The sequence below is a fragment of the Balaenoptera acutorostrata genome, chromosome 6 (genome assembly GCF_949987535.1).
Source record: "Balaenoptera acutorostrata chromosome 6, mBalAcu1.1, whole genome shotgun sequence".
Classification (NCBI taxonomy): Eukaryota; Metazoa; Chordata; class Mammalia; order Artiodactyla; family Balaenopteridae; genus Balaenoptera; species Balaenoptera acutorostrata.
Genome location: NC_080069.1, coordinates 119,668,812 through 119,681,038, shown reverse-complemented (window position 1 = coordinate 119,681,038; position 12,227 = coordinate 119,668,812). Strand labels below are relative to the sequence as shown.

Here is a 12,227-nt window from a genome sequence, read left to right as displayed (position 1 = left end):
TACCATCTCTCTTCTGGACACCAAGAACAACACAAAGGCAGATGCCGTTGTAGCCCCAACACAGGATCTGGGGCACAGGGCCTGGCTATCAGGTGACCACATGTTGGAGGAATAGATGATGGAACAGATGGGGAGGATCCCCAAGCCTGAGTTGGCACCATCTCCCCCAGGGCCAGACCCTCCTGACTGAGCCTCACTGGGGAGCCCCTTGGCCATCCCACCCGGCCCAGTCAAGTCCATTCTCTATTCTCTGCACTTCCCTAGAACTCCCGGCACCTGTCTCTCCCATCATGGCCGCAGTCAACCCTCAGAGCACAATCCGCTCCAGCTCAGCACGCCAAGGAGCTGTGCCCACAACTTCCGAGCAATTCCCAGTGCCCAGGACCCAGGCCTGGAACTTAGACATCATGACAATCACAGCCAAGGTCATGTACCAGCCACAGAAGAATTCAAACTTCCCATCTGTAAAAAGGGGATAATAGCTTCTCCCTTTATTAAGCACTCACAATGGGCCAAACCCTGTGCTAAGCATTGTGTGTCTGATTTCATTGAAGCCTCACAGCCACCCAACAAAGGAAGTAGTGTGGTCAGCTCCATTTTACAGATGGGGAAACTGAGGGTCAATGATTTGACCAAAGCACATAGATGGTAAGTGATGAAGAGAAGACTGGAACTCAGGTCTCAGGGATGACGACACCCATGCTGGAACCAAACTATCTCTGTGATGGGCAGTGACCCCTGCCTCTTGGGATTCTCACACTTGGGTGGTCCCTCCCACTCACCACATACCAGTGTTGGTCTGTGTGACCAACAGAGTATAGTAGAAGTGATGGTATGTCACTTCCAAGACTGCGACTGGTTATAAAGACGGCAGCTTCCATCTTGGATGTTATCTCTATCTCTATCCCTCTTGACTCACTTTCTCTGGGAAAACCCATGTCCCAAGAAGCCTTCTGGAGAAGCCTATCTGGGTAAGGGACAGAGGCCTCCTGCCAACAGCCACATGAGTGAAATTAGGGTGGATTCTCCAGCCCCAGTCAAGCCTTCAGATGACCACATCCCCGGCCAAGGTATTAACTGCCATCCCATGAGAGACCTGGAGCTAGAACCACCCAGCAAAGCCACTCCCAGAATCACAGAACCATGAGACAATAGATGCTTATTGTTTTAAGCCACATAGTTTTAAGGCAATTTGTTACACAGCAAGAGGTAACACATACACCATCTCCCTCTAAAATCCCCATCCCACGTGCTCTGGATCCAAATGGTGCAAATACCCCACTGGCAGGCTACATGGTACCACTCTCTCCTCCCTGCTCAGAAATAGGGCAGGTGGTGGGGGACGGGGAAGGGGGAAGGCAGGAGGGGCAGGGCAAGTGGGGACAAGGTGTACACTCACGTCCAACCTCCAGCCGGATTTCTGCAGAGGCATCGCCAAACTCATTGACAGCTCGGCAGGTATAGACGCCAGCATCCCTCTCCCGGGCCACCGGGATTCGCAGCATCCCAGAGCTGGAGCCCTCAGAGGCCAGAATCATTTCAAGACCCTCTGGACCAAAGATGAGAAAACAACAGGCAGGTACCCATGGTTACCACAGGAGGCCAGGGGATCAGGCTGCCTTCCTGACCCTGGGTTCCTGCAACTCCACAAAGCAGGGACCTTGGAGCGGTGTGGGTGAGGGAAAGATTTCCCCCCAGAATCAGGACCCCTAATTGTTTAATGAGTACAGATTTTTAGTTTTGCTAAACGTTAAGGGTTCTGGAGACGGATGGTGGTGATGGTTGTACAACAATGTAAATATACTTAATGCTACTGAACTGTATACCTAAAAATGGTTAAGATGGTAAATGTTATGTTAGGCGAATTTTGTCACAAATTTAAAGTCAGCACCCTTGGGTCCAGTTCCCTGAGCCCCTTTGTTGACCACGAGTGAGTCTCAGCCTGTTCCCTTGCATGCGGCAGGTTCATCACCCAAGAACTCCTTGCCTGGGCCTCCCTCCTGGATCCCCACCCTCTGCTCAGGTGCAGACTGAGGCTTGGATCAGCTCTGGGAGGAGCCCAGGGTCACGGAGACAACCACTCTCCCCCCAGTTCTGCCTCTTTGAGGCCTTATTCTCATTTCCCTTGTGCACTGTTCCCCTACCCCAACTCCAGGCCTCCCCCTCCTGAGGCCTGAGGGACCACCCTGATTCTGAACTCTTTTTACAACTTAATATTTTACACTTAAAATTGTGGTACATACATATACATAACACAAAATTTGACCATATTAAGCATTTTGAGTGTCCAATTCAGTGGCATTAAGTTCATTCACATTGTCACGCAACCATTCCCACCACCCATCCACAAAACTTTTTCATCTTCTTAAACTGAAACCCTGCTTATTAAACACTAACTCCCCATTTCCCCGTCCCCCAGCCCCTGGCAACCACCATTCTCCTTTCGGTCTCTATAAATTTGCATATTCTAGGCATCTCATATATGAGATTCCACTCAAATAACTGGAATCATTTAATACTTGTCCTTCTGTGTCTGGTTTATTTCACTTAGCATAATGTTTTCAAGGTTCATCTATGTTGTGTCAAAACTTCATTCCTTTTTTCCAAATTAAGAAAAATTTTTTTTTCTTTTACGTTTTTACTACTTAAATACACCATACTAGAGCAAATGTCTCTGAAAATATCATAAATAAAAGATTTTTTTCTCCATTCAGCAAATTAGAAGTAGGGGGAAATTTCTACACAGCAGCTGCTATGAGCCTGATTTATTTTCCTTTTTTTTTTTTTGCTTTTTTTCATTCTTTTTTTTTCTTTGCCATAGGAGTCAAATTAAGAAAAATTTTAATTTAATTTTAAATAAAACTCATAAAATTTATTATCTTAACAATTTTTAAGTGGTAACTGTATTCTCATCATTGTACAACTTGAATTTCATTCCTTTTTAAGGCTGAGCAACATTCCATTGAGAGATCCTCCTTTATAAAGGGGCTCCCGGGCTGGGCTGGTAGAGCTCTCAGCCACCACAGGCAGTGACCTGAGCACAGAGTAAGGAGTCCTGAGGCCTCTGCCACCACTAGCTGGTGACCGTGGACAAAATGCTCAAACTCTGAGCTAACTCTGCCTGTCAATGTCAAGGTGAGGCTCTGACAAGATCACAGACAGGTGCTGCAAAGGCTGGAGTGCATCCAGGTGGGAGGTGCCTGTGCTTGAGAAGGAGCCCAGTGTTCTGCCCCTGGAAAGTCTGAGGCAGGATCCCCAGGACCCAGGTCTACTGGTGCAGGCGCAAGAGCAGCTCCTGTCATTCAAACTCCAGCTCCGCGTCTGGCACTGACAAAACCCTCTACACTTGTTAACTCAGAAGAGCCTCACAACAGCCCTCTTACCACTACTGCTAGCTCTCAGATAACCACATCGCCACCGTCACCATCATTAACAACACTGAGCCCTGCCCGTGTGCCAGGCTCGTTCTAAACAATTTGCACATATGGACTCATTTAATCCTCATACAACCACCTATCTTTGACTTCCCAGCTAAGGAAGCAGGCTCAGAGATACCAAGTCACTTGTCTGAGATCGCCCAGGGGAGCCAGAATTCAAATCGAGGTCTATTCTACATCCTGCTCCTAACCACGGAGCCAACCTGCATTAGCTGCGTGGACGCTGGCCTGGGGATTGGAGTGGGGCTGCCAGAAACGGTCCTCTCTCTCCAGACTCCCCATTCGGAGTGCCCGCCACGACCGTCCTGGAAAGCTGACCCTCCAGGGCCCCTCCCCCCACCCAGTGTACCTCGATACCAGATGACCCGGGGCGGAGGCACCCCGGACGCCTCACACGCCAGCACCACTTCCTCCCCGACGGCGGCCAGCACCACCGCATTCATGGCCGAGACGGACGGTGGGTCTGTGTGGGGAGCAGATGGGGAATTGGGGACCAACCTGCAGACTCCCTAGAGAGAGAATGCAGCTGGGGGAGGGGCGGCGGGGACAAGGTGGGGCTGAGCACCTGCCTCCTCCCCATCCCCCACCAACCGGGACAGTCACCCCAGAAAGATGTAGCCTCGGCTGGTTTCTAAAAAGCCAGTTACTCCCCGGACCAAACCCCGTTTTGTTCCTCATTGATCTTGAGATAAAAGCCGAAATCCTACAAGGTTCTAAAAGGCCCTACAGGGGCTGCCTGCCCCTCCCCCGCCCCCTCACTCCAGCCAGCCTCCTTGCAGCCCCTTGGGCAGCCCGGACTCATTCCCACCTCCAGGCTTTTGCCCCACCCGATCCCTCTGCTTGGAACGCTGTTCCCGTTCCCATCTGCGGGCAAGGGTCTGGTCCTGTGTGTACCAGCCGTCTCCCTCTCTGCCCAGGGGTACGTCACTCCATCACACCACCCTGCTCTGCGCTCATTCTAGCACCTTCACCTTCTGAAAGCACCTTATTTATCTGTTTGCATGTTTGCTTTGTGCCTCCCCATTAGAATATAAGCTCCACCCGGATGGGGACCCTGTGTTCACTGCTGTAGCCCCAGTGCCTGCCACACGGTAGATGCTCAGTAAGTATCTGGGGATGGGAGGGAGGGAGGGAGGGTGGGCTGGAGATCCTTCTCCTGCAGATACCCTCGACCCGAGTACCTGCATAGTAGAGGGTGACCGTCTTCTCGTCTGTGCCAACGTCATTAGCAGCCTGGCAGCTGTAATTCCCAGCATCCTCTGGGGCCACTCCCTGAATGATCAGGGTTCCCTGGGCATCCACGCGGACTCTGGAGTCGTGCCATGAAACGTGTTCAACAGCAAGGGGCTGGTTAGGTCGGGTCACATGGGGTTGCCCCAGTCATTATTAATAACAAATTAACTAACGACATCACTGGTGACACCATTCTACACTGACTGCTTGCTCTGTGCCAGGCTGTGTGTTCAGCACTTTACGTATGATCTTTTTTCATTCATGGGGCTCAGAAAGGTATGGTGACTTGCCCAAGGTCACAGAGCCTGAATGGCAGAGGCAGAATTCAAGTACAGGTCTGTTGGATTCTGCAGCTGTAGCTCCTGACCCCTGAGCCCACACTGTTATGTTTCTCAAGTGATCTCTCTCCTCAGCCTCAAATCATCCCAGGAAGAAGGCAGGGCAAATGCTACTCCCCCATTTATATTAATAGTTAAGAAGACTGAGGCTCAGAGAGGTCCCCTGGGAGTCCACCTGTTCCCAGTCCCAGACCTCCAAGCCCTGAGCCCTCACCTGCTGTCCTCTTGCAGGGCATGACCCTCATGGCTCCAGGAAATGTGGGGTGCAGGGTATCCAGAGGCCGAGCAGCTGACCCTCATCTCCATGCCCTGGGAAAAGCGCTGTGACCTGGTGTGGATGCTGACCTGTGGGGCCTCTGTAGTTCAGAGAGTGAACAGGTTGGGAGGAGCTTGTCAGAGCAGTTGTGCTGTCCCAGGCACCCAGCCCTGGGCCCCCGGCCCCTCCTGACAGCCACAGACGGTGTAGACAAAGGAAGCAAAGGTCCCAAGGGGCCTGCATCCTTGGGAGCGGCTTGCTGGGGAACTGGGGAGTGTTGCCAGGCAGCCTCCCAGGCATATCCCCAGGCCACACGGGGACCTGAATTCCCAATACCCCCCAGTGGGAGCCTTGAGCTCCCTGGATTTCTGCTCTGAGCTGAGCACCCTGAAGAGGCTTAGGGAGCTGTCGAGATGCCAGGGCTGGAGACCTGAGTGGACCTCAAGGTCTGCCCAAGTATTGGCTGCAAACGTAGGTTCTATCCTGGCCCTCGGAAAGCTCACAGTGCAGCGGACTTGTCACGCTCAAACAGACATCGTGGGCCATCTCATCTAGACATGGCAAACACGCCCCTCCCATACCAGCAGCCTAGATATGGCCTCAGAATCCTTCTCAACACACTCTAGGCAGTCAATCAACAGTCACTAGCATAAGGGAGGAAACTTGTTCCAACACACTCACTTTTACACTTAGGGAGATAGCACCCCAGGGAGGAGGATCTATCTAAATCCTGGGTGGACCTAAATCCTAGGTTATACCTAATCCAGGCACCAACACTCCCGACGTGGGTTCTTCCCACTGCCTCCTCCACCCCCATCTGGTCGGTGTTACCCAACCCCTGCCAAGGACGTCTGATCTCTGGGCTTTCGGAAGTTTCCACTGTTCCATCTCTGTCCTGCATATTGAGAGGGGTAGGTAATAGAGGTGTTCAATGGCAGGGGAAGAGGACAGGACTCAATGAAATTGGCTTGGCCTACAGCAGTAGAAATTTAGGTCAGATATGAGGATGAACTTCCCAACAGTGAGAACCACTACACTTAGGCTGGAAGACTACAGAATCCTCTTCCTCTGAAGGTTGAGAAAACACTGAAAGGGTTGACATTGCCTGCCAGAGGTGACGTCTGGGCAGAGGGATGGCTTGATGGGCTTTGGAGGGAAATGCTAGGTATTGTGTTGAATTGGGAGGACAGCAGCCTCACCTTGCACCAGGAGCCAGACGGACGCCCTCGTGACCCCGTTGGAGTTGCTGGCCATGCACTGGTACCGCCCGCCGTCACTGGGGGTGATGTCCCTGACCTCCAGAGACAGGTTGGCCAGCTGGGTGACTCTGCCTGTCGAGGCCGACAGGACTCGCCAATCCCGGACCCACGTCAGGTTGTAGGGGGCCTCGCCCAGGACCCGGCAGGACAGAACGGCGGTCTCTCCAGAGGACACGGTCACGTTGGGGACAGGGACCACCTGCGGCGGGGGGTCTGCAGGAACAGGAGTACAGGAGGCACTGAGGGGTTGACACAGGGAGGGGGCCATCCTGCAGGCCCTGGTGGTGTCCAGACCCCGGAGCCCACCGCATTCCTCAGGACACATCAGCCAGCAGAGCAGTTCACCAGCATCTGCTCACCATGCCCGGACGGCGCCACCCCACGGCCATCACACACCCGTCGAGGGGGCTGCGTGCATGCGTGCGTGCGTGTGTGTGCGCATGCGTGCGTCTGCGCATGCGCGCGCACGCCTACCTTCCACACAAACACCCAACTGCGATATTTAGCAAGAGCTACACCACTCTTCACACCCTTTGAGCCAATAATTCCGCCCTGGGGGATAAAGCCTCGGAAATCACCCTCAAGAGGGAAAGAGTAACAAGTACAGAGCAATTCTCTGTACAAGTAGCAGCCAAATGTGGAACTAAGGAAGGCCACTGCCCCAAAGGAGGAAAGAGCTAAGAAACCCACACTCTCAACAAGAAAAGGTCGTAAGAAGTGGCAGGTCAGAGACCGTCTATCCAGGGACAGTCTGCAGGACCTGCAGGAAAAAAGCTGGATCCACATGTCAATGACTATGATGTGCAAGTATACTAACGGGGAAATTTGACTCCGGACAAAATTAAGTAGTATTAAGGCATTACTTACTATTCATTTTATTAGGTGTAATCATAGAATCTTTATTTTATGGGAAAATCTATGTTTTTAAAAGAGATACATACTGAAATGTCAGGATGCCTACAATTTAGTTTAAAATAGTTTAGCCATATCTGTGATAACCTACAGGAGAAAAGAATCTAAAAAAAGAATGACTATATGTATAACTGAATATACATATATTCAGTTATATGTATATAAAGAATATATTCAGTTATATGTATAACTGAATCACTTTGCTGTACACCTGAAACTAACTCAACGTTGTAAATCTACTACACTCCAATAATATTCAAATTTAAAATAAAATAGTTTGGCCGTAAAATGAAAAGGCAAATATGGCAAAAAATTAGCAATCATTAAGTCTAATAAATGCGTGTGCAAATTTCCTTATACTGTTCTACTTTTCTGTACTTACCATTTATAGTAAAATATTTGCTGACCCGCTACAGTTAGATGACAACAAATCAGGTTGTTTTAAGTACGTATAATATTATCCCATTTTTGTTAAAATGTACACATAGATAAAGGTCTGAAAGAAAGTAAATCAAAATGCTATCAAGGTCATCTCTAGAACAGAGGGATCACAGGTCATTCCGATCTTTTCTGCTGGTTTATATTTTCCAGTCTTCCTACAGGGAGCATGCGTGATTTTGTGTGAGTTTAGGACAACTTAGAGTGGCTGATCTCTCCCTGTTCGTTGGGCCCCTTTTCTTCTCTTCAAGACAGCTTAGGTTCATTATTTTTAAAATAAAGCCCATTCATTTTAGGAGGGTCTGTGGCATTGCCAGCCTCCCTGAGCTCAATGGTGCCACGGCGGCGGGACCTGGAAGCATTAAGGGTTGGGAACGACGGGATGGACGGCGGCCCCTGTGAGGGCCTGGGGGCCGGCCAAGAGGTCAGGGGTGGGATTGAGGCTGGTGGCGGGGGACACAGCCCGAGCTGCAGCTAAGACTCACAGGCCATTCATGGGTGAAACAGCCCAAACAGGGAGGGGGGGGTGGGGAGCCAGCAAGCAGGTGCAGTGTGGGCATCAGACTCTGGATGATGGACAGACCCCAGCAGCTGGCTGGCATGCTTGCCCACAGACGGAGAAACCCTGGGAGGAAATCCTAGAGGGAAAAATCAGGAAGGGGGTGGGGAGGGGATACGCGGACAGGACCAAAGAGACAGACCTGTGACGACAATCTGGGCCTTTGCTCGTCCGGCCCCAGCCCTGCTGACCGCTGTGCATTCATATGTGCCTTCCTCAGCCTTGGAGGCCCATGGGATCTCCCAACTGCTGTTCCCTGACCCCCTGTGGACAAAGACCAGCTGGAGACACACAGTCGCACGGCCCCCAGCCTCGTCCAGACACTGGGGGGCTTGGTCCCCTGAATCTTGCCCAGAAGGGAAGTCACAAATCCTCCTGGAGACTTCGTAAGAAGAGGCAGACGGCCAAGGACATGCCAATCCCATGATATGCTATGTGACTCTAAGTGCCTTCCCCTCTCTGAGCCCTGGACTTCCAACCATAGCGGGGAGGGTCTCAAGAGGGTCCTTCCTGCCCTGACCAGCACAGAGCTGGGCCTGCATGGGTTGAGTCTTCAGAAGCTGAGGAAGGCCCATCCCATGAGGATGGCCCAGCAGCAGTGGGAGCCTCAGGGAACCACCCTCCCCCATCCCTGGCCAAGCTGGGAGGTGCCCAGGAGGACAATATGACTGAGACCAAGGTCCCACTCCTGCCACCCACTCCCCTTAGATCCCTCCAGGGCATCAGGCCCCCAGGAGCCCTGGGGCCAGGAACAACGGGCGGCCCTCAGCCACTCACTGAAAGTGCCTCTCCTCGCCCAGTCTGGCTCCATCCCGCCGCAGCTGTAGCCAGAAGGGGAGGGCGCTGTGCACAGAGCAGGAGATCACCAGGGGCTGGTGCAGATAGCCGTGGATCCTGGGGGGCATGCTGACCAGGGGGGCACCTGTGGGCAAGGACCAGCACTCAGGATTCCTCCAGTGACACAGAGACCCACAGGGATGAGCCCGGGGAGAGAAGGCCGGGATACAATCTCTGGCACCACCATCCAGTGGCCACCAAGAGCAGGTCGCGTCGCCTCCTGAAGCCTCAGTTTCCACCTCTGTAAAATGGGGTTAATTGGGTTACTGACCTCATCGTGTTGCTGTGAGGAGTTGGTGAGAGATGGGGTGTGGAAAGCACCTGGCACATGCACATGGCAGGACCGGCTCCGTCAATGAAAACTCATGGGGTTTTTACGGTTTGTGAGAAGCCTGGCCAGGACGGACCAGCCTGTGACACCATTTTAGCAATTCTGTGGGGCAGAGAAGTCAAACCAGCCCTGAAATCTGACGAAGTGCTACCCGGACAGGACTCTCCAGGGGTGTGGGTAGGGCTGTGAGTCTGCTCGTCTGCCTGGAGGGTCAGTTTTACCCAAAGTTGTGGGAGGGAAACCTTTTTTACTGAAAAATAAGCATACTTGGAGCATGGCTGTGAATACAAAATTCACACGCATTTTTGAGATAAAATAAGAGACTTCCATGAAATCTCACAGCTTGGGATGAGCCTCTTGGGAACCCCTTCAGATGCCACTGGCCCCCCTCGCCTGACCCTGGCCTTGGGGTGATACATATTCTTTCCTTGGCTCTTGGAATTACTTCAGTGGAAAAGTCTGAGAACTGTCCCCCAGGGTCAGTCTTGGACTGTCAGTGCCTCACTGGGCGATCACGGACGTGTGCTCAACCCTCGCACTGCCCTCTTCCCCCATCCCCACCAGAAATGCTCCGAGGCTGAGGCAATGTGCCAGACCTCCTCTGAGCATAGAGCTGGAGGTGGGAGGGCGGCGGGTGACATCATGCTACAGGCTCCCTGCCACCTCCCAGGGGAGAGGGGCGTTGGGCCATCCAGCCACGTCCTCAGCTGCGTGCACAGCAACCACCACTCACCCCCACGCACTGGAAGCCTCTGCCGCGCCAGCTCCGGCTCCTTCTTTCTTGAGCTCAAAGAGCCCAGGGACCTGAGGCCCCGCCCTCCCCACCCCCATGTCTCCAAACCCAGAGCCTCCTGCTCTCAGTCAAACTCCCAGCCTCCCAGACCCGGAAAGTACGGGAGGCACATTCCCCCCCCACCCCACAACCCCACCTCCACACTTGAATCTACAGCTGACGTGGAGACCAAAAGCCAGCGCCAAACTCAAAACTCTGGGAGCCATCTGAAAGAACAGGAGAGAGAAACGGAGGCTGCTGAAATTGCTTCCTGAAAATTCCTCCTCAAAGCTGTAAAGGCCAAGGGAGGAGAAGCCCAGGGGCCGCAGCAGGGGAGTGGAGGCCAGGAGACTGAAAGAAGGGGTCCCAAGGCCCCCGACCCTGCCCTGCCCCACTCGGGTCCTCCAAGTCCTCCACCTCGCCACCGGCACATTGGCACCCTCCCTGCATCCTTAAATGAAGTGGGATGACCCCCAGCAAAGTTGGTGATGGAATGCCGGTGTCATCCACCTCTGAACTCCTCCCCGCTCACTGCCAGGGGAGGGGGGAGTGGGCTGGAAGAGGGAACGAAGCCCAATAAGGAGGCCGATGGCCAGTGAACTCAGACCCCACCCCACCCCAGGACCAGAGGCAGATCTGGAAAGCCAAAGACTTTGCCCTGACCTCTGGGAGCTTCCAACCCGGATGGTGAGACCCCAGGGACACACGGGAAACCAGCAAAAGCCACACACATGGGAACCAACACAACATGACCTACAATGACGTCACAGTAACAGCAGCCATGTGGAGGGCCCTGGTCCACGGTTCCCACGTCTTGTGTGCAGCCTCTTGAGTACCCAAGAGCCGTCTTGTTATGTGCATTAGCTTATGGAACCCTTCGAGCAACCCTATAAAATGGGTGACCTCGGCTTCCCCAGCTATAAAATGGGGACACATCTCAGAACTGGTGTAAGCATTCAATGAGCTAACGCATGGCAAGTGCTTGGCCCAGGACTGTCCCACGGAAAGTGTTCAAAATGGTGACTAGATTAGTATTACCATGATTTTGACTATGATAGTAATTATGATTAGGGAAGGGCATACCCATACCCACTGCCCTGCCCACTGGCTGTGTCTACAGTGCCTAGTACCATGACCGACACAAAATGAATGTTGAATGCACAGGTGGATGGATGGACAGACAGACGGATGGATGCATGGATGGATGGATGACTTTGCAGCAAATCCTTCAGCTGAAAGCTACATCTGAAGCATCTCAGTATTTGGCATAATGCCTTGCAGAGCCTGCTGCCCAGAGAAGTTTAATGAAAACATATTTCCTAATCTAATCCAATCTAATCTAATCAGGAAAGCCTTCCGGAAAGAAATGAGCCTCCAAGGGAACCAGGGAGCTGGGGGTGGTAAGAGCCAATCACTCACCTGGGGCCACCCCACCGTAGGAAACTCCAGAGACACGGAGGAGGGGGTTTCCCTCATGGTCCTTGCCCTGCACCTTGAGGTAGAAGCGCTCCTGGGGGGTGCGGAAGGGCGGCCCACCCCACAGCTGGTGCGTGGATCCGTTGGAGAGGAGCCGCGTGGGCAAAGTCAGGAGGGACCGCCCTGAGCTGTGTGAGAGCTCCATCGAGTCCAGGCGGCCGGGCGCCTGCAGGCCTGTGGAGTTGATCACCAGGGAGATGGGCACCCCTGCAGAGGGAAGGGCGAGGAAGGAGATGCTGCCATCTGTGCTGGGCTCCACGATCCTCCCCAAGCAGGGGCTCTAGGACCACAGTCAGAGACCAGCCTGCTTGGCCGGCCGTCACTGGCCCCCTCACCTTCTCTTCCCTGGGCTAACTAATGCTGGGTGGGATAAGCAGAG

General features: G+C 53.0%; 1 protein-coding gene across 1 annotated transcript in view; it reads right to left on the bottom strand.

Annotated features, from left to right (window-relative positions):
• HMCN2 (hemicentin 2) overlaps positions 1-12,227 on the bottom strand; it is a 153,561-nt gene that overhangs the window by 108,486 nt on the left and 32,848 nt on the right. The window contains exons 8-15 of the mRNA XM_057549287.1: positions 11,792-12,055; positions 9,210-9,354; positions 8,575-8,696; positions 6,464-6,736; positions 5,223-5,364; positions 4,619-4,746; positions 3,787-3,900; positions 1,400-1,549 (exon numbers count right to left, since the gene is read on the bottom strand). Coding sequence (XP_057405270.1) covers positions 1,400-1,549; positions 3,787-3,900; positions 4,619-4,746; positions 5,223-5,364; positions 6,464-6,736; positions 8,575-8,696; positions 9,210-9,354; positions 11,792-12,055 — 1,338 coding nt within the window. The remainder of the gene's footprint in view (positions 1-1,399; positions 1,550-3,786; positions 3,901-4,618; positions 4,747-5,222; positions 5,365-6,463; positions 6,737-8,574; positions 8,697-9,209; positions 9,355-11,791; positions 12,056-12,227) is intronic.